The sequence below is a fragment of the Tyto alba genome, unplaced genomic scaffold, assembly GCF_018691265.1.
Source record: "Tyto alba isolate M040663 unplaced genomic scaffold, T.alba_DEE_v4.0 Super-Scaffold_19, whole genome shotgun sequence".
In the NCBI taxonomy this organism is placed as follows: Eukaryota; Metazoa; Chordata; class Aves; order Strigiformes; family Tytonidae; genus Tyto; species Tyto alba.
Window position 1 is genome coordinate 10,864,823 of NW_024881281.1, and position 22,162 is coordinate 10,886,984.

General features: G+C 48.8%; 1 protein-coding gene across 5 annotated transcripts in view; it reads left to right on the forward strand.

The window, feature by feature from the left end:
* The window catches only part of CAMKK1 (calcium/calmodulin dependent protein kinase kinase 1), a 105,866-nt gene that overhangs the window by 57,984 nt on the left and 25,720 nt on the right, over window positions 1–22,162 (forward strand). For all 5 annotated transcript variants that reach the window (XM_042791418.1, XM_032993681.2, XM_032993682.2 and 2 more), the window contains 5 exons: window positions 4,168–4,219; window positions 4,794–4,927; window positions 5,511–5,547; window positions 7,939–7,960; window positions 9,929–10,017. In XM_042791418.1, the coding sequence (XP_042647352.1) occupies window positions 4,168–4,219; window positions 4,794–4,927; window positions 5,511–5,547; window positions 7,939–7,960; window positions 9,929–10,017 (334 nt within the window). The remainder of the gene's footprint in view (window positions 1–4,167; window positions 4,220–4,793; window positions 4,928–5,510; window positions 5,548–7,938; window positions 7,961–9,928; window positions 10,018–22,162) is intronic.

Sequence of the window (22,162 nt, forward strand, 5' to 3'; positions counted from 1 at the left end):
AAAAAAGAAAAGCCAAGCTCTGTGAAAAAGCAGCAAACAAAAAGCAAAGGGAAGTGTGTCCAGGGGTGGAGATCTAGTTTTAGAGTCATTGTGCTGATGGAATTTGATTCTGTGATGCCTTGGGTTATGTCTCCTTCCTATTTTCAATCTCTAAATCATCTTGCAAAGAAACGTGGTTATGATGGACATCTGTTATGCTACTTCTGGACAAAAGCAATAGCATTGTAGGTTGTCAGTGAGGTTTTTTTATTATTATTTTTTCTTTTTTTCTTTTTAAATCTGGTTTCCTAAGAAACAAGACTTGTGTGATTGTGCTCTCTGCCTGTGATTGTAGCTAACAACCTTTGCATGGAGGGCTGTTTTCTACCAACTCTTAATGATGAGGAGAAATCCCTTCCAAGTTTTTGGAAAGAGATGGCTGAACAAAGTGCTGCAGCTGAGGGAAAGGTGGCCAGCAGCAAGTCTTGAACTTTCTTGCCCCTGGAGAATCCATCTTGGTTGCCACCCAGGTTGGAAGGGAAGGAACAGCTCCCATGTTTCTCATCATCATGCTCACACAACAGCTACTGAACTGCTGCCAGCTGCATTCCAGCGCAGTGAAGACCAGGGCGATGATCTCTGCTTTATTTTAACACCCTGTGCTGTTCATCAGTGGGGTCACGAGGAGCTGGGTCACCCGGGGTAAGAGCAGGAGCCTCAGGGAGATGTCTGGAGGCAGGCGAGCACAGCTGCTTGCGGAATGCACCCCTGGTTGCGGTGCTGCTGGCCTGCGGTGCGGACGGGGCACGGCCTGCCGCTGTAATTCTGCTGCTGATGTGACGAGTGGTGTCTGTAACAAAAGGTGACAAATGCAGGAGCTGGATTTTGCGGCCATTGCACCTGCCTGGTTTAGGCTTTTCAGTGTGTAGCACTTTTCTCTCTTGGCAGAGCTTCCTTCTTTGCCACTTTCTCTGAGGAGTGGTGGTGTTCAGGCAGGACAGGTGAGGAAGGGCTGGGAATGCTCTCTGGTCTGCTCAGCACTACCACAGAGCACTGTCACCCACTAGCAGAGGATTTGGGTGGGTAATAGAGACCTTTGAGCAACATCCCTCTCCCCTGTGAGCTGCGGGTAGGAACTGTGCACAGATCTTCTGCCCTCGCAATCCAAGTGTCTCTGTTAGCAAATAAAATTACATCCCAAGTGCTGTGAGAGCATCACAGGGGACAGGTGACAAATTCCTTTGGCTCAATCAATTTTACCACCTTTCCCTCCCCCAAATAATGGCCATTCTGCTGTTGTCATTACCAGCAGCAGGATGCAGGCTCAAGATCTTGCTGTTGTGAAAGCTACTGTGTGCCAGGCATCCCTCCTCTGTAAACCTGGGATCTCCTTTCCCTTGGGCATCCTCATGAAGCAGCTTCCCTGGGGCTTCCAGCTGCAAGGCTGCCAAGAAGAGTGCAGTAGACTTAAATAATAAGCGTACATCAAAGGAAATCACACAGTTCCTGCTGCCTCTCACAAGGAAATGTCACGACCCATGTCCATAGTCGGAAGGAAGGTGGGTGTGGGGGCATGTGTGGAGGAGATCTCTAGGCTCCCTCTTTTCCTGAGGAAGCTGAAGCGGTGCTTGCCAGTGCAAAGGGAAGATGCTTTGGCTTGGCTCTGAGCTGGTTCCTTATCAGAAAGGCATTATCTGGGTAATTAGCTCTGCCTGTGAGTACAAATGTCTTTGGCTCTTTCATGCATGTGAGCCCGGAAGGAGAGGTTTGCTGAAGCATCCCCGAGTTGCTGCCATTATGCGCAGCTACAATTCAGCAAGGAAGCCTTGCCCTGCCAGATTGTGCTGTAATTAAAGCGAGGCTTCACTGCCATGTGCTCTCATCTCTGCTCTTGTGATAATTGAGTGGCTCTGACCCATACATCATGAAGTTTGCTCTTCATCTCCCTGTTTGCATTTGATAGTGCAGTGGGACAGGTCCTCTCTTCTGATCCATCGCTGCTTGTGCAGTAGCAGATACTAGTGCTTTGAAATTGTTGTAAGCATGTTCTGGTGCTTCTTCCATGGCAGTAGAGGTGGTTTACAGTCAGCTCACCTACGACACCGTAATCCCCACACATCTCCCCATTGCCTCTTGTAGCAACCTTCAAGGACTTTGGGTGACAGTAGCTCTTGTTCCTTCCATTTCTGTCCCAGAGAGAAATTCTTGTGTTTGCTGTTGCTGCTCTCTGTACCTTCCTGCTCCCTCCAGCCTCTCCCCAGAGCCTGCCCTGGGAAGGACTAGCCTGATGCAGGCACGACTGGTGGCGATGGTTCAGTTCCTCAGGCTGGGTTCCCCAAGCATTGATGCAACTTGGGAGCTTTCAGCTGTGAATTGCACCTTCTATTTATTTTTCTAAAGCTCCTTGCCAGAAGGCAGAGAGGACTCAAGGTGGGATTGGCGCAAGGGGAGCCTTTTCCTCCCAGGCAGTGGCAGTGGTTGAAAGAAAAATAGGTGTATGAATTCCTTTGATTTTTTTTCCCATAAATTTTCATTATGGAGAGATAAAAGTGAGGAGTGTAGGAATTCCTCCAGGCTTGGTCCTGGCCATCCTCAGAGGTGGTTGCGCACATCTTGGATCCTCTTTCAGCAGACCATGAATCATTTGGCTGTCTCTGTTGGACAGAGCGCTGTGCTAAGTAAAAGATAAGCACTTCTGAGTCTGTCTCTCAACACTGTCATTTCCAACAGTTGACTCAGGAGCTGTCAGGCAGGATTGAGAACTACACAGTGTCTCTTCTCAATTACACGGGTGCAAATCCAGAGGATTTCACTGGATCACTACCAAAAATAACAATCCTTTCAGCGAGCCGTGAACCTGGCTGCAGTGGGAGCACTGACAGGAGATGGGGATCCTGGGGCACGCAGTGGCATCACTGCCAGGAAAAACAGCTCGGGAAGGAGCTTGCTGAAATGGTTCCAGTGGCTTGTTCCTGCTGTATGTGTTAAAAACAGGTAGCATGCAGAGCCTGCCTTCATGGTATTACTGTAAAATTCCTTGGCATTTGACTGTGTCCTGTGGGAGTCCTTGGTTAATTATATTTTAAGGGGTCACTCCAGTGTGAATTACAGATTTGGATGCTTAATTAATAGGAGTAACTACCCATTCTAGGGGAAGGAGTGATTGACCGTCCCAGCTCCTGGGGGCATAGACTATTTTTCTAAGCAAATTGTACCATGAGCTGGTTTCTCATGAAATATTTATCTGCTGGGCCACTTGGGGCTGTTTGAGTGGCCCTCAGAAGGTTATTAACGCACAGAGCAGATGGAGATGCAGAGACTGTTTATTAGATTCAGACTGCCTTTTGCCATTATGCTAATGTCAATTGGACGGCAGAAAAAATTACCCTGACCCCTTCCTGTGCCTCAGCTGCCAGAGTTTGCAAAGGTGCAGCACGTGATCAGGTCCAAGAAGGCAGGGAAGCCACTGGCAACACTTCCATCCCTGTGCCTTCACCATGCTCCTTCACAGAGCTGGCTCCATTGTTTCTGGTGGTGTGGGGATGAATGCCTGTGAAGTAGCTTGCTCGTGGTCTCGGGCATGGTGCTGGACCATGCTGCAGGTCCTCTCTGTTGCTCGGCAGCATGGAAGAGGTTTATGGGGTAAAAATAGTCTCTGAGAATACAAAAGGCTTCCCCCAGCAGTGCAGAGCTGGTGGAAGGGCTGTGTCCTCACCCTGGTCCAGGTCTGTGATGTAGGTTGAAAGGGTGTTAGCAGCATGGCTGTGATACTCAAGATCTTTTCCTTCCTAGACCTTCTGGCAAAGTAAAGGTGGAGCAGCCTGGAAGTGGCTCTGACTTGTAGCATGACCATAACATCATTCAAACCAGCAAGTACATAAAGATCATCTAGAGGAACCCACCACTTCTCTCAAGCTCCTGCCCCAAATGCAGAAATTGGGCTCCGTTTTAAATTGGATAAAGAAAATAAATCAAAGACATTTATTTTTTTATAGAAAAAAGGAAGAATGGAACAAATGGTTAGCAGGAAAGCCTGGGTCAGTGTGTGTGTGTCTGTGGCCACCGCTAACAAGGAGAGCTCTCTAGATTGAGGAACAGACCTGAGCCAGTCCCTGATGCCCAGCACACTCCCAGGTTACAGCAATGAACGCTTTGGCTCTTGTTCTTCACTGCTTTTTCTTCCTTCAGGCTATGAAAGTCCTCTCCAAAAAGAAGCTCTTGAAGCAGTACGGATTTCCACGTGAGTATTTCACATCTAGAGGTCTGCCTGTTTTCCTCAGCCAGGTAAATCTTTCTGTAGAAATGTCCGCAAGGACTGCAGAACTTGGCCTCATCTGAAAGCTGCCCAAGTAGTTGGGGGCTGGTTAAAATGCAGTAGGTAATGAAAGGGCAGGCACCACAACCACAGGGAAATTCAGTGCACTTAGTAATTAGGTTCCTGGCTGTGATTTTCTGAGTCTCTCTGAAGTGCAGTGTGTTCCATGTTCACAATCTATACAGCCCGATTAAGTCCTGGAAGTTAGGAAGGGTAGACCTCCTTCTCCCAGGGGATCTCCTTCCCCCTCAGATAGCACCTGGCTCCAGTGGCTGGGCCATGGGACCTGGCAAACAGACCAGGCTGGGGAGGTGGGAGAAGCTGGTCTGAATGGGGCTTGGAAATCTCAGTTTCTAGTGGAGACGGTGATGCTAACAAGGTGATGAGATCTTCCAGAATAGCTGGAAGTATTCTGCAGAGGGGCCAGTGGCTACTCACTCCTGCAGGCTGGGTGCTGCTGAAAAATGAGTTTTTCCTCACCATGTTATCGTGATTGCAGGTCGGCCTCCTCCCAGGGGGTCAAAAGCATCCTCTGGAGAGCAGCCAAAACCCATGGCACCACTGGACAGAATCTATCAGGAAATAGCCATCTTAAAGAAACTGGACCATGTCAACATCGTTAAGCTGATAGAGGTGAGCTGCTTCTCCATCTTCAGCTATACTGAAACAAGTCTGGTTTGTACTGCAACAAAAGGATCTTTCTTCAACTGCTCCTACTTCAGCCAAAATTGGTTGGAAATAGTTGTTCAGAGATTTAGGCTGATGATTCCAAGCAAGATCATACTAATTACATATGGCAAACTGACATACTTATCCTGGGCTTTGGGCTGGTGCCCGAGAGAAGGCAGCTATCTGTGCTGATTGAGGTAGCAGCAAGCTTTGACCAGTGAAAGCCTGGGAAGGTGCACAAGTGCAAGGCTTCAGTGCCATTTTCAATATTGTCTGAGGTCAGATTAGGACAAGCAGTGCAGTTATTGGTAGGCTGTTTCTCCAAATACAGGCAGAAGCCCAGTTTTTCTGGAGACAGGAAAATTTGTGTCCTTCAAAGAACCTCTCTCTGCAGGAATCTCTAAATATTAGCCCAAGTCGTTCTCAATGCTCTGCAGCTCAGCACAGTATACAGGGAGCAGTAAAATATTATTTGATTAAAAATATCTTGATTTACTGCTGTTTTTCTTTTTCCCCTTTCCCCTTATCTCTCTGTTATCAATTACAGGTCCTTGATGATCCTGCAGAGGACAATTTATACATGGGTATGTGAGTCATTATATGCTACCAGAGCCATCTGGGCTTAGACCTAGTGATGCAAGTAATATGTACTAGGGCTCGGAGTCAATACCAGGAGGAACCTTGTACCAACTTCAGCAGAACTATTTTTTCTGAAAAGTTAAATGCCTGTTAAAGCAGCTGGGATAGAAGGACCCCTTGCAGCAGGGTGATGCAGCCTGTGTCTTGGTACAGCTGTGCACGTCCCCTTGCCATGGGGACACTAAAAAGATGTGACAGTGGCTCTGCCCTCCCCTATGTATATGTTGGTTCCAGTCCTAGAACCAGGAGAGAAGGGAAGGGTGCACAGTGGTTTCTCATCCTCCTGGTATGAGGTTGATCCCTCCAGACTCCTATTAGGCTGTGGATGGTGGTAGTGACTCGGGAAAGCAGTCTTGTCTCAGGGTGTTGCCTGTGAGCCCTGCAGAGGCACTGACCACCCTGCTGAGCCTCAGGCCCTCCTAAGATAGCAGCACTCCTGCCTTTGGCCTCTGAGCCCAGACCCTGCCGTGGGGTGCCCGGATGGGAAGCCGTAGCTGATTGTGCATGTATACAGAAGGTGGGGAATTTCCACCTATTTTGTCTTCCTTTCCCCCAAACCTTGGAAGTGCCAGCCACAGCCTAACCCTCACTTGGGCAAAACCTGGAGGGACAGGCCTGGGGGGCACTGAGATGGGCCAGAGGATGCCTGACCCTATTACATGTCTGCTTCCTTGCAACATTTCCTGATGAGACAGGCTCAAAGGCTGCTTCTCATTAAATAAATACAGGATGCTTTTGAAGCTGCCTGGGAAAGGGGGCTCTGCCTGGCAAATGAAGCTATTTGCCTTTGAAGGGGCACTTTTGCCTTTTGGCTGAAGCCCTGGTGGCACCCTGGCAGCATCGCAAAGTGACAGCCAAGGCAGTTGCACATGTGGTGGGGAGGGAGGCTGAAGCCGTTGTTTAAAGGCCTGAACTCCTGGGGATGAAGAGAAAGGAAGAGATGAGGGTAGCAAGCTTTTTTTGTTGAAAGACAATAAACCCATGAGGAAGTCTAAAAAGCTGCTGGGGGGGGAGGGGGAGTGAAGGAAGGAATTAAAACACAAGCTCTCCCTGTAAAGCAAGATAACGCTCCCAGAAATGGCAGCAAAAGCAGCAGGACAAGTGGGAAATCTCTTGGTGCCATTAGGGGTTCTGGGGAGGCTGCACTGGTCCCTGGGCAGCGGAGCAGTGGCTGTGTCAGTGTTGTCCTTGCTCCCCTTTACTCTGCCTGGGATCCCGTGAGTGGTTCAGGCAGAACCAGGCAGGCAGCAAGGGGAAGCTGTGGGTACTCAACACTGCTCAGGATTGAGCCTTCTGCAAGTGGACTTTCTCCCACCTGCTGCTGACCCAGATGATGATTACTGCACCTTTCTTCTAAAAATGTCCCCTACTACAAAGCAAAACTAGAGAAAGGGAAGGTTTCTCTTTACTAGTTACTGCTGGCATTAAGTACCGCTGTGAGCACTCTCTGCTGCATCCTCACTGGGAAGAAAGCAGGGGATGGAGGGTGCCGATAGAAATTGAGAAAACCTGCAATGGCACAAGGTGTTGAATAATTAAATATTGCCACAAGCTACAGCTTCTTCAGCCCGGAGAGCAAGATGACCCAATCAGGCTGGCTTGTTGCATTTGTACCTTCAGCTGGTCTAACGTCGCAGCTGTAAGCAGGGCTGCCTGGTGCTTTAGGGAGGGAGATCTGCTTGGATATCTTGGGAGATGCAAGAAATCCCTTAGTAATTCATGAGGAAAGAGCTATCCTACTAGACAAAGGCAGATTCTTCTCCTGTTTGCAGAACAGGTCAGAGACAGGATCAGAAAAACACATTGCCACTAACCCCATCATCAGAAACAAAAAGTCGTGCTCTGTAAACCTCAACTCACACCAACAAACCCTCTCCAGTCACTCCTGCCAGGGAGTGTTTACCTCAGACAGCCATATAGCTGTGCTGCCGATTGACACAGCAGAAATGGAGCAACATGTTCTTACAGCATCTCATTTGGTATCGGCAATTTAGCAGAAATACTACACCAAACACCCTCCCTGAAGGTACTGAATAAGATGGGGCTCAAATCAGCAAGGGCTGACACAGGGAGCAGCAGCAATGTGGTTGATAAATTAGCACCCGCTGTCTCCCTGCGTGTTGCTGGCGGGAGGTGGGGATATTTGTCTTTGCTGAAGAGATTAATATTTTCATTTTACATCCTCTGGTGTCCTTGTCATGGGTGAGGGAAGAGAATAAAGTGGAGATAAATTGATTTGCAGGTATGGGAATGGATGTGTTTTTTGTAGGTGCTAAAAAATGAATAAGCCCAGTCCCCTCTTGCTTCATTCATAGTTTGGTTTCCTTTTCTTGCAGTGTTTGACCTCCTGAGGAAAGGGTAAGTAGCCCTCCTGGGATCCCTTGTGTTTAAATTTTTGGTGTTCATCATTAGCTTCCTAGGTGAAATGGAGGTTTGAGGCATAGAGTGGGGAAAACTGCTGTCTGCAGGCAAGCACAGAGGAGGCAAAATCCAGCTGTAGTTGCCTTTGTGGTGATACAGCCTGGAATGATGTGGCAGATAGTAATGGGCTGGGAGGATGTGTCCTGGTGTCAGGCTTTGATCCAGAAAACAAATCTGATGCCAATTTCCCATCAAGTGCCTGGAATAAAAGGTTTTAATAGGAATACTCTGCTGGGGTAACAGCCGCATCGTGGTTTCCTCTGGCACAAGGGGTATGAGGTTGCATCAATGTTTACTTGCCACCCACTGCCTTATTTTGCCCCTAGCACTGACATTGTGGGAGGCTGTTTTGTTGCTGTATTCTGCTGTAGCAGAAGTGATGAGGTGGTGGGAGTCCCCTCACTGCTTTTTGCTACTGCACCTGTGCTGATTCTGCAGCTCTGCAGTGTCCCAGTGTGGTTGGGAGAGCTGTGCCCAGGATGGGGGAGATTCCAAAAGGGCTTATTTTTCTCTCTGGCCCCATGAACACGTCTTTTCAGGCTGCCAGCTCCAGCAGTTTGCTGGTGAGAGGCTCCTCAGTCTCCCTGGTGACCAGGCTGATGACTATCCTGTAGGAGAAGGGGAGAAAAAAAGCTCCTGTAATCAGCTGTGGCTGGGGAATGTGCAGTTCGGCCGAGCGCAGCCTGTCTGCCTCTAGCAGAAGGCAATTAGACTCCATTAGTGGCTGTGCCAGTCCTGCCGCTCACATTATTTCTTCCTGGTTTGAGCAGCAGAAAAACGTGCATGAAAATGGAGGGAAGGCAGTGGCAGAAAAATGCAAATGGGAGATGAAGGTCATCAATCAAATGGCAGCAAGGGAGAAGGGAGAAATGATGCAGGAAGGATTTGCTGCTGGTGCTGAGGGGAAGAGCTGCAGAGGCTGGTTTTGGCAATGGGCTATTCTCTGCCAGGGTTTGGCTTCCAAGGATTGTGTCTCAGGAACACTCGCTTGAATCCAGCTCAAGTCAGTGGGTGCGTGTCCAAATGCAAGGTCAAGCTGCTGAGCACAAGCAGGATTAACCCCCAGTACAGTGAAGTCCTTAGCTCCTGCCATTCGTCTGCTGGGGGACAGAAGATGCTGGCTAGCTCTTACAGCCTCTTTGCCCTCAGCTTTCAGCAGGCGTGGGCAGAAGAGGGGCTTTCAGAGGATACGGTGTGTGTCTCAGCAGTGGTGGCAAAGAAAGGAGAGGAGAAGCTGACCAGGTAACTGTAGCTGTTCAGGGCTGAATAGCTGACTTCTGGTGGTAGCTGAACCCTGAACAGCTAAATAGGTTTTCAGAGCAGTTTAGCACAATGCACTGGAAATATTCCCAATTAACCTTTGTGCCAGGGGTTCATGTCCAGGTTCTGCCTTGGTTTAGACTAGCTGGATTGTTGCTTCAGGACTGAGCCCCAGCGGGTATGACATCTAGTGCACAACAGCCAGCACTGTGCCCACTGCTGCCTGCTCTGTCCTGGTGACGCTGATGCTCACAGCCATGAGCAGCTTTGGCAAGAAACCAAAGGCCAGATCCCCAGTTTTGTTCTTTCACTACACTCTTCCCATTAGGACTCTCGGTGAAGTGCGTTTGCCTTATTTTGTGCAGAGAGCAGCAGTTGATCCTGATGTTGATGAGGGCTCTGTGGCTCACGCTGGCTCAGGGACTGTGCAAAACCACCCATCACCACTAGCCGAGCTCCCTAACCTAGGCATCACCACGTCCAGAAAGGCTGGCTATGCCTCCATCCTGCGTCAACACCCAGAACCTTTTGGGAGCCTGGCCCTCAATGCTGGGGATATGGTGATGGAGAACATGAAACTCCTCCAGCAAGGAATGTTCCTGCTGTTCTGCAAAGTACTTTAATTACTCTCCCTCTTCCTAACAGGCCTGTCATGGAGGTACCAAGTGACCAACCCTTCAGTGAGGAGCAGGCTCGGCTCTACTTCCGAGACATCGTCTTGGGCATCGAGTACTGTGAGTACCACCAGCACTGACAGCAGCTTTGCAGAGCGCGTGTGTCGGCCTCCTGCTCAGCTGGGGAGAAGCCTCTCGACTCTGGTGGGCTGTCAGCCCGGCAAGTGAGGTCCCCTCTACTTGCACGTGGTGGGATTTGCAGTTGGTGGTGGCCCTGCTCAGCTCAGATTTACACAGGCAATATCACAGACGCTGGGAGCAGGTGTTCCTTAGAAAGGACATTAGGAAAATAGTGGCTTCCTTTTTTTTTCTTCCATTTATCTCTTTTTGGAGATTGTCCTTGAAGGCAATAGCAGAGCCAGAAAACGTGTATTTGCAGTGACATGGGCTGAGTCAGTTAGCTTCAGCAGAACAGATTTCTGTCTCTAGCTTAGCAGGGCAAGCGCTGGCCATGGGGAGAGCTGGCGAGTGGCACAGGGAGAGTGTCTGTCCTTGTCCACTCCCTCTGCAGTGTCAGTCTGAGTGACTCCTCATCACTCAAGGCTGTGGGGTGACAAGATCCCAGCACTGCTGTGCATTCCCAGGGAGGTGGTGACTCAAGGGTGTTCCCAGGCTCCATCCAGAGACTCCAGCAGCAGGGTTCCTCTTTGTAGCCTGTTTGATTATCATCACCTTTTTTCAGTAAGTCCTTCTCCCAGTGTGGCTGAGGCCAGATTCTTTGCTGAGCACCTGTCCTGAAGAGTACAGGGAGGCCATGATAGGTCTGTAAATGACAGCAGGGATTTTTCTGGTCCCATTGTAGTTGATGTATCCCTGCTGGCATGAATCTGGCAGGGCTGGGAGAAGAGGGGTCGCTGAACTGAAGACACAAGGTAGAGTAGTCTATGTGCTGGCATCTTGTGAGCATGGGCCTGGAGGAGCAGCAAAGGCTGGCTGGTGTTTCCCCTCACGGACTGTTAGCAGAGCTGGCATGTCCACGTAACCTCTTGCTCTCTGTAGTGGGGGATGTGAGGTGGTCAGATGGTGCATTTTGCTCACTGCTGATCTGCAGACCTTGTGCTGCAGGCTTCATGGCTGGGCTTCTCTTCTAACCTGTGCCAGCAGTGGGAGGATATGAAATTTCTGGTTGCTTTATTGTCTGTAAGACAGACCTCTAAAAGTAGCAAGCACAGTAGAGCTGGGCATTTATGGGTGCAGGACACATCTGTGCCATGCAGGGGGGGTGTAGGTCAGCCTGGTGCTTTGGTGTGGCATTGGTAGCTGGCATTACTCCCATGCTGTGTCTGTATTACACTGCAAATGCCCACTCCTCCTGAGCCTCCTACCAGCATTGTCACCACATCAGAAGGTACAGCTGGGATCCTCTGCTGCTCACTCACCTTAGGGCACTGCCTTTCTCCTCAGCTCTGCTGCTTGCACTGGAGCAGTTCATGCACAGGGTGCTGCCAGGGAGCCACACAGCATGGCCTCATGTGTGAGGGGTACCCATGAGACTGCTAGTCTGCAGTTTCTGCTTCTGTACCAGCTGGGTGCATCATCAAACTACCGGTGAGCTGTGTTTATGTCTGCCTGTTTGATTCTGCTGTCCTCCTTGTAGACAGCCTTCCATAGAGTTCAGTGATCTCATCACTGACTGCTTCCGCTGCACACTGATGCACTAAAGGATTGACCATGGTTGGATGGCTGAATATGAGGAGGAAGAGTCAGTGTGGCTTTGGCAGAAGCAATTCATGCCTCATAGATCTATTAGTTTTCCAGGAGGCGGCAACAAATATGTAGATAAGGTAATCCTGTTACTACATTGTGTCTCAGTTGCTAAACAGTTTTTTATTAGATCCAATAACAGTAGCTACTAAAGAAGCTCATAAGTCTCTTTGGTTGTATGGCCTCTTGTGGATTAACAACTAGACAATCAGGAAAGTAGGAATACAGCTTTCACAATGGAGAAAAGTCACTAGTGCAGTTAAACAGGAGTCTATAATGTTGCCTGGGTTGTTCAATGTATTCCTAAATGACCATAAAAAGGGTAGAGTGCAACAAGAGAGATTGGTAATGACGTCTAGTTATTCGGGATAGTCATTGTTAGAACTGACTGCAAAGACTGGCAGGAAGATTCCATGATAGCAAGTGATAGCATGATAAAATGGCAGATAAAAATTCATGTTGCTGACTGCAGAGGTAATGCATGAGGGGGAGAAACAACACTAAAAATACATACATCGTGACAGGCTCTAAATTAGCTGTTCTCATTCAGGCTTCATTCTGGATAGTTCTCTTGAAAATGCCAGCCCATTACTTAGTGACATTCAACAATGCTAACAAAATTTGGGAAACTATTGGGAATGAAATAGAGAAGAAAACAGAAAATGTCATTATATAGTTATTGGGATCTGTAAGAGGTCTTAGGTAGAGACAAGGAGTATCTTGAATATTTTGTGCATCTCAGCTCAGCCTGTCTTAGAAACAGCTCTCTACAACTGAAGAAAGCCCAAGAAGGGTAATCAGGATGGCCCTGGAACATCTTACGTGTTTCTTAAGATTTGAAAATTTCCTTGGGAAGGGGTGATATGACAGAGGCCTATAAAATCCTAAGTGCCAGGGAAGTGGTGAACATGGAATGAATCTTCTCTGTCTCTAGAAACACGAAGAACTAAGAGGTAGCAAACAAAATAATTAGGTAGACAGTTTAAACCAGAACGAATTACTCTATGTAGTATGTAATTTAACTATGAAGTTCAGAGTTAGAGTAGATAGCAGGTACCAGAACTAAAAGGGCTCCAAGTGATTAGACAGATCTGTAGAAGAAAAAAGCATCAAGGACAATGAAATATGAGGATGCGTGCGGAGTTTGCCATCAGGCTGCCTCAAGCTGGGAATGTGGGTGCTGGAGGTGCTCATCTCTGCCTGATGCTTTTCCTGACTGTTGACCCCGGCAGGAGACGGGGTGCTGAGGTAGATGGGCCTTTGGCTCCTCTTCCATCCTCGTCTCTCCTCCAGCAGCTTGTCCACATTGTCCTTGAGGTTATCTCTGTGCTGACCTGATAGCAGGGGAAGATGCACTGTGCCAGGTTCTCTGACACTGATCTAGGTTAGCTTGGTGTCTCTCAGGCATGGCAACCTTTTATTAAACCTGGCTTGTTCTGGCAGTGCAGGTGCATGGTTTTGGTGGCACATATGAAGGCAGGGCAGGCAGCAGAGGGAGGGACAAGGACGTGTGAGCAAGCACCATCCCAGACAATGAGCAGTGCAAAGTGTGAAAGGTCAGACCTGCAAGACAGAGCCGTGTCACCCTCCCTGTGTAGTCCAAGGTGAGAATTTTCCAGCCATTTCAACCTTAGGAAATAAATAGCTGCTGCTTTCACAAACCAGAGGGAATTGTTTCAAGTGTAATTTCAAAGAGCCAACGTGTAGCTGTGTCAAACTCAAAAGTAACATTTCATGCTGCCCTAGTGCTTTGAGCCATGTCTGCCTTAATTTCACTGATCTTCAGTGGCCTTTGCAAGCTCAGCAGCTCTTCAGAGCCCCTCGCTTCTACAGGGCTTTTGTTGAAGACTCACCTGGTTTTAAACACCTGCAGAGAACAAGTCTCTGAGTGTGACGGACCTTGCCAAGGCAGAGGAAGGTGGTTTGCAGTGCCCCAGACTGTCTCCGCATAGAAATGCAACACCACCTCTTTTTGTCTAAAGCAAGTGGGTGGGAATAATATCAATGTTTGCAAGCCTGTGACAGTCCAGAAACTTCCAGGTACTGCCAAAATCAGTCAGGTCACCCCAGAAAGTTGGTAGAAATGTATATATGAATGGGAAGCTCAAGACAGTTTTTCAGTAGAGTTGGAGGCTGAAGACTGCAGCTTTTTCTCTTCTCATTAACATCCATGTTCTAGGAGAACCTATATGCCTTGGCTGGGAGATCCAGGCCCTGCTATGCTGGATGCTGCTGGCAGAACAGTTCCTGCTCAGAGAAAACTTTGAGTTTACAAGATAGTGTTTAAAAAAAAATACCAAAAAAACCCAACAAACAAAAAACCAGTAGTAAAGTGTGGGTAGTCCTCAGCAGAGGGAGTGAAACTGGGCAATAAATTATAGGATGCCTAAGCACTCCCAGCAACAGGAACAATAGGATGCTTTATTTGGGGCTATTGAGTAACTACTTATTTTATTAGAAAATGAAAGTTAAAAATGGTGTTCTCTTAGAACTGCTGGGTAAATGTGTGGCTATTATTATGTAATTAAGAGGAAAAGTGTACCATTTGTGCATGCTGAAGGAAAAGTGTTGCCAGGCAATCTAGAGATTGCAAGGTAATTTTAATGTAAGCATATATAATCGTTATGTAATTTGGGAGACTCAATAACTGTGCAGCTGCTTGAAGCTCGCAGTCATCACAGTAGCAAATGCATTTTTTTCTCATTGGGTTTTACTAAATTAGAAGTTGCAAACTGGATTCCTGTCAGAGCCTGCAGGGTGTTAATCCAGGGCAGTGTGCTGCCCTCGGTGCAAATGGTCTGTGGTGAGTGGGAAGGGGCCGCAGGGGCTGAGCTTTTAAATTACTGGTGGTGGCCGCAGCTGCTGTGTGTCTGTGGGGACTGGGCTCCACTGGTTTTTCCTAACGCTTGCCTGGGATGGAGGCCTCCTGCAAGAGGGCTGGTTCTGGGGAGAAGTGTTTGGAGGGAGGCAGTTGGTCGGTGTGGTGAGAGCAGAAACATCCCATGCCGGGTGGGAAGCCCGGCTTCGGCAGGGTGGGAGGCAGGGACAGACACCCTGGAGAGAGCCCAGAGCTCCCCTGCCCAGGCAATGGCACCGTGCCGCCTTGCTCTGTTAACTGCTTGTGGCTGGGTTTCTGTGTTTAGTACATTTAATATCGGGAAGTGCACTTTGTTACATGCAGGGACCCAGCCTCATTCACTGAGCAGTGAGGAAACAGGCAGATTCAAGGTCTGAGAGCTGGGGAGATCTGCCCGTGGTAGAGTATCCCTTCCTCCGGCCCCCGAACTGCTGGGAAAATGTTTTGAGCTGAAGCATGGTAATATTACTGGTTCACATGTTCTATTTTCATGTGCCTGTCTTAGACCTGGGCTCTGTTGTGTGGACTATTTCAAGAGTTATTTCTGAGCACATGCAAACCTTAGTTCCCATCCTGGTGAAATGGGCCCTACAAAAGAATGTGCTTTTGCTCCCGCTTGCAAGACTTCCCCAGTACTGACGGCATGGCATACACACCCTCGTAAACTGGGGGTGCAGGCTGTTGTCTGTATATTGTAAGTACCACTGGAGTGATAATTTCAGAATGTACTTAAGTGGTTTGGATGGAAAAGTTTTGCTGGATTATTTGTGTCATTAACTAAAGCATGTGCTTAAGCGTTTTCTGTGAACTGGGGAGATGTGCAATAACCTCCCTTTCCACTTGTAAATTCCCTCTAGTGGTGCTTATCTGGGGTTATTTGAGCTTCAGTCTCCCCTCTAGTAAGGCAAACATTGCTTTCCCCATGATACTCAGCAGAAGTAGATGCACTGGGTAGGGAAGAGTTGCCGAAGGAGTTAGCGGCTGCGGCAGGAGTCAATCCTGAAAGCCGGGAGGTGAATACGGTGCTCCCCGCGGAGCCAGGCAGCTGCGGTCAGCCCAGGGTGCCTCGCAGCCGGGACCACCGGCCGTGCGCGCTGCAGCGTACCCTCCAGCAGCCGGACGTCAGTGGCCCAGGCTTTTCCTCAGCCAGAGGTTGTGTCTTTGTATTTAATGGCCCCTGATACTGTTCCATTCATTTGTCCAATCCCTTTTTAAACTTGGGTAAATCTTCAACGTCTGCTACCTCCTATTTGCACCCTGTGGGGAGCAGTTCCCATTCGGGGCTGAGTTTGATCCTACAGGTTTCAGCTGATGCCAGCAGTGACATGGGAACAGTCGCCCTCTTTGTGCCACCCCTGGTTTATAGACCTCCATCACATCTTCATGGGTGGCTTTTCAAGACTGCAGAGTTCTTGTCTGTGCCAACTGTCCTTCTACCTCTTTGACCATCTATTAGAAAAAGCTAGCAGTCCTGGAGCCCCCCCCTCCCCAAGCCTTGTTAATTGGGGACATAACAGTATTTCAGAGTTGTCTTCTACAGTAAATGTAGCTGAAAATACTGCAGGAGTGGACATATCCCTTCCTCAACAAAGCCTACAGGTTTACTGGACAAAGACAGATTGTTCTGCTGTTTTACTTTGGATATCCTGGATATGGTGGTAGCTGAATACAGGTTTGACATCATGAAGGCAATAAAATTCCTTCTAGTTTGACTCGGTGAGTGACTTATATTTAACTATATAGTAAATGGGTTTGAGTGAAGGTGAATTTGGTGCCATGCCAGTTTGCTTTGGCAGATGAACAGTGGAAACCAGTGTCAGGTGAAACATGCAACAGGAGGATTTTCTTCCAGTGTCCAGTTGCTGTCTGCTGACCAGAAATGTTTTCCTTCTTGTGAGCAGATGTTTGGTTCAACACAAGGAGTAGATACCTTAAACTCTTCTCCAGTGGCAGGAGACGTATGTGGGAGCTGCAGTAGATGCTGTGAGGGAGAAGCCTACTCCATCAAAAGACACGGTGTTGTGGTTTGGGCCTGGTTGGCAGCCAACCACAATGCAGCAGCTCTCTCTCCCTTCCCCTCCAGCAATGAGAAGGGACAGAGAGCCAGGCTTGGGGTCCGAGATAGGACTGGGATGGGGAGAAAATTCCCCTTTATGGTCACGAGCAAAAGGCAGACTTGTTAGGGGAAGAAAAAAAGAACATACATTTATTACAGACACTAACAACACATAACAGAGTAGGACAGTGAGAAGCATTGCCACATCTTGAGAACACCTTCCCCCCACCCCTCCCTTCTTCCCGGGCTCAGCTCTGCTCCCTATATCTCTATCTCCTCCCCCAGGGGCGCAGGGGCAGGGAATGGGGGGTGCAGTCAGTGCTGCCACTTCATCTTCGGTGAGGGGAGTGTCCGGAACTTGTTCCTCCTGCTCCATCGTGGTCCCCCTCTCACAGGAGCCAGTCCTCCACAAACTTTCTCCGACATGAATTCCTCCCATGGGCCGCAGCATTCCCCACACTGCTCCGTCATGGGTCACTAACTTCCTCCGACTGGATTCTCTCCCACAGCTGCAGCCCTTCCCGAGCTGCTCCGGCGTGGGACTCCTCCGCATGCTGAAATCCTCCCAGCACTGAATTACAGCAGCGGGGCTGCCTTTTCCCATGAGACCCCGGCCTTCTTCGGGCACAGAACCTTGATCAGGCGAGCAGGAGCCACAGGCCACAAATCAATGTCTGCTCCACCGTAGATCTTCATGGGTGGCAGGGGGGGCCGCCCTGCCATCTCATCACAGGATACAGGGGGGTCTCTGCTCCGGCACACCTCCCCCCTCCTTTCTTCCTCTGTTCCTCCACTGACCTTGGTGTTCATGCAGCTGCAGCAACTCCTCCTCACCAGTCCCACTGCCCGTCACCACGTCCCTTCTTAAATACGTTATCGCAGAGGCGCAGCCTATTGGCTCAATTTCCCAAACAGAAGTGGAGCTGACTTGGAGCTGGGGGAGCTTCGAGAAACTTCTCACAGGGGGCCGCCCTGATAGCCCCCTCCCCTGCCACCAAAAAACTCCACCATTCACTCAACCCAAGACACACGGGACATGCCAGGCAGGTATCCCCATTTGACTTTAGGATTGGGGCACACATAGCTTCATTTAGTAAGAGCCTAAGGAATAAGAACAAGGAAGCAAAAGGTTTGTGTAAGCAGGTAGCCTGGTGGTGACACTAGCCAGGAGCAGACGCTCAGTGCAGAGAATGCAGGAGACCCTGCTGACTTGCACAGTCAAGATGAAGCACAGTGCCTGTTCCTTCTGCTGTTTTGCTGCAAGCTTAGTATTTTATCCAGCTCACAAGATGCAAAAACAGTTGCTGTCAGTGTGGCTGAAAGGAAGAAAAAACATTAGTTCCTGCATTCTCTGTAGAAAATGCACAATTTCCCTCCTGTGACAGTGTCTAGGGAAACTAAAGGTGGCAATTCTGGTCCCCTCGGCAGAGGAATGCTTGTCTCATCTGAGCAGTTGGGTTGAAGGGAAGGTCATGGCACACAGCTAACGCCATTGGGAAGTTACCTTTCCAGCAGCGGTTCTCTGCAGGGCACCTGTATGAATGCTCTGGAGCCCTGCACGCTGAGCCTGGAGCAATAACAAAGTGCCTGGCATGCAGATCAGAGCTGGCTTTTCTGAGAGAAGATAAAATCTACTTGATCATCAATATGTAAATACAATTTCCATTATTTTAAAAGGAAACTTAAGGAAATAAATCAACAGCTGAGTCAACACAGGATTGTCTCTTCTGAAAAATATCTACTGCAACGTAAACCCAGGGTAGATGTGCTGAAGTACCGGTGGTGTAGATGGGTTTGATCTGGTTTGGCTCTTGGCAGAGGTGAGTTCCTCAGACCTCATGTTGGTGAGGGCCAGCAGAGCTGGGCACAAGTCTGTGATGGAGCTGCTGCATGCTGTACTGTGATTCCCAGCAAGCTACTCGATCCATCTGTGCCCCCATTCCCATGTGGGAAATAGGGACCTGCTCCTTCTCTGCTCCTGCCTCTTGTCAGGGCAAGTTCAGAGCCCCTCAAAATGGAGCATGTTGGGGTGAGGGCTCTCAACTGCAAGGACAGCTGCAAGGTGCTGGGTGTTATAAATGACACCACCAGGAGAAAAGGGGCCGGCTTGTGTTTCATCCTGAGCAGAAAAGCTCTGTTTGGGTGATTAAAAAAAAAAAAAAACAAACCACACACACAAAAAAAAGAAAACAACAACAACAAAAAAACCACAAAACAAACAAACAAAAACAACAAAACAAAACAACAAACAAACAAACAAAACAACCTTTCCGGTAGCTGCAAATGTTGCTGATGCTGATTGATGGGGACTTTTTATAAGAGTGAGAGCAATTAGCTGGTGGAGCAGATCAGAGGCATGCTAGAACCTCCTAAGAAAGATCAAGCACTTCGATTTTTGTTGCTTGATGCAGTTTCACGTGTGATTGTGCTTGGGGTTAGACACAGCCCATGGCACAGATGATGCAGGTTGTTTTGGCAATACTTGCTGCAAGTACCTTGCTCCCTACTTTCCCAGTGATCTCTTGAACGTTGCTCTTCATGTCCTCTGTGACTGGTGGTGTATGGTGTGCTCATGTGGGTTGGAGGACAGGTGTAGAAGGGCAACCTTGGCAAGGCTACCTGTCCTTCCTCTTCCCCATTGCTTCCTGCTGGCCGTATCCCATACCATCCCTTCTGCCAGGAGCACTGTGGTCAGCCGGGTGCTGATGATGGAGCACAAATGGAAGCTGAACTCTTCCAAAGGGCTGGGCAGCGCTGAGTATTGGGATTCCCCTTTGTAAAACCTGGGCTTAAGCAGCACATTCAAGTGGCAGAGATTTGATGGCTGCAGCAAGAGAGTGGCAAAATAGTGAACAGAGCTGGGATCCTTGCCCCCACTGCTACACAAAACCCCTGCAACGAGCTGAGCATGGGAGGGGGGGAGAGAGGGAGGGAAGATGTTCCCCCTGCACAGCCCACTGCATCCATGTCCTCTGGCTCTTTCTTGGTGGAGCATTGCAGACAAGCAGAGGCTTGCTTCAAAGAGCAGCCTTCTGTTCTAAGCTCTGGATGGTGGTGCAGCAGTTTCCTTGGGAGGGTGTTAAATCATTAATTTGCTACAAGGGTGTGATGTGAGAGTAATACTAAGCAGACTCTGCAGTAGCACCATATGGATTGCTTTTGCCCTTGAATGGGAATGGGATTCTGTTTTTAATCAAGTATAATGCAACATCGGCCTCAGTAAATAGCAGGATGTGTCAGTGCATTGCGAAGTTTTATATGTATAATTTTTAAATGAGCTTTTAGCAAGTCGGGATTAACCGGCTGGAGCTCTAAGGTTTCTAGAAGGGAATGCAGTGAAAGTGGTCCTTTTTTAAAAGGACCAAGGAACAGTTTCTTTTCTAGCACTTCTATCTCTGTTCCCTCTTCGTCTTCACTGGCTGTTAATCGAGGCAGACAGTTCCCAGGTATTTGCTACTGAATGGGAGGAAAGCCTATTTAGTCTCTGAATAGCCTGTGGTATCTAGAAACAAGGAGCATTTGTGAAATGAGTTGCACATTGCAAAAAAAGCTGTCTTGTCCCACCGAAGGCAGCCAAGGGACTGAACTGAAAGAAATGATGTTCTCAGTGGGGCTTTGCTAACAAGCAGTGATGGAGCAGGGAGGCAGAGCGGCAGGAGACCTGCCGAGGGCCTGGGCAGGGCTACATTGTACACACAGATAGGAGCCAGCTGGCCCAGCAGCACAGACCCTCCCCCAAATCTGCCCCTTTCTCCAGCCCCATCTACTGTCCCACAGCCACTGAAGCTTCACCCCCGTGTGAATGCCGCTTGGAGATATGAATGCTGCAGGATCTCTAAGCCCCAGCACAGCACAGCTGTGATGCTTCACCTCAGCCCTGCCCCACACCTTCCCGAGCGGCTGGGGTACAGCTGGGTGGTGAGACCCTCTCGGGGACAATGTGTGTGTTAGCAGCAGTGATGATACTCGGAGTACTGGCTTTCTGCAAGAATTTCATTTTGCAGTTATCGAAGTCGTTTGGCTCCGACTAATACAAGCTTGGGACGCTGGCCCCAGTTCAGAGGCAGGTATGCCTATGCTTCCTTGTAATACCACTCCCACATCACCTGCTGGCTTTTCACAGAGGTGATGTTCAGTGTGTGCCAAAGCAGTGTCCTAAGTGGGCATGCTTTGTGACCTGGAAGTACAAACTACCTGCTCGTTCCCTGGACAGTCAGCACCCGGAGTGTTTGCAGGATTGAAGGCATCTGGATGGCAGAGTACCACCAGGCAGCTGTGACAGCCTCTTGGCATTAGAGACACACTGTCTTGTTGTCTAGGGCTAAGGGTGAGAAACTATGTTTCTGGTGCTGATGAAGTTATGGGAGAAGCGGGTGCAGACTGCCTGAAACTGTTGGAAGGATGCGAGGAATCCAGGTGTGCCGCTGGAGAGGCTTTCAGAGAGTCCCTCCCAGGACAAGTTCTGCCATAAGGACCAGTTGCAATGTCATGGGCAGCTTTGCATGAAGCTGTGGCTGCTGCTTTTTTCTGCCCTTGTTGAGAAGGTGTGAAAGCAGAAGTAGGCAGCCCCAGCATGGCACACCCCACACCCCATTGCTCTGAGGAAATGGATTACTCTATTTTGTACATAAAGACCCAAACTATTGTATCCATGCTGTTAATACCAACTGAGTTAAAATACATCACGATGAAGAAACAAAGCCCTGAAAAGCCAGATTTTCAAGGAGAACTTTTATTTTGGCTAGTTGTTTCATATGGGCTTAAATTTGAACACCCAAGTACAGGTTCATCCCAGCTGCTGTAGGCAGTAGGTGCAGCGCACCTGCTGGAGGCTCTGCCTGAAATTGAGAGGGACCATTGGGAAGATGGTCCTTTTCCCAATTGTTGCTCGCACCCTGAGTGTTCCGAATCCCCCTCTGAGGTTCTATCTCTCTACCATATAGCATCAGCCTTCAGCAGGCTTTTCTTAAGTGCCTGTGCTCCATGCCCAAAGTCAGGAGACAGTCTGGACTTTGAGGCATGGTTTCCCTTGTTTCTGAGCACCCCGGGTCTCTAGGGTTTGACTGAGTCCAACTTCAGATGTGCCTGGTCAGGCTTTCTAACACAAGTTGAGATGAAAATGTAGTACATGGGCCCTTGCCTGTCCTGCCTGCTTTGCTCATGGGATGACTGTGAGGTTTAGCAAACAAGTATTGCTAATGTGGCTTGGGATCTTTGCCTAGATCATGCTTTAAAAATCCATGGGATTGTTATTCAGATGCAAATAAGCCTGAAATATTGTTACCTTTCCACTGAAGTGAAGGATGGATCTAATAAAACCAAATTTAATGGAGTGCTGCTGAATCAGATTTTTTCCTAAGGGCTCTGTAATATCTTACATTGTTTCATTTTCATTATGAAGAGGTATCGATCTATTCCTTGAATTGGGTCTGTCAGCAGAGAAAGTGCAGAACATCTTGGAGCCCGGGGAAGTTGTTCCAGTGAGCTGCTGACCTCTGCTTTTAGAGCAAAATCCTTTCCAGGCAAAAGCAACGAGTGGAACCATTTTGTCAGTTTGTCTAAGCAGCTTCAGTAAAGTGCTCTGCTTT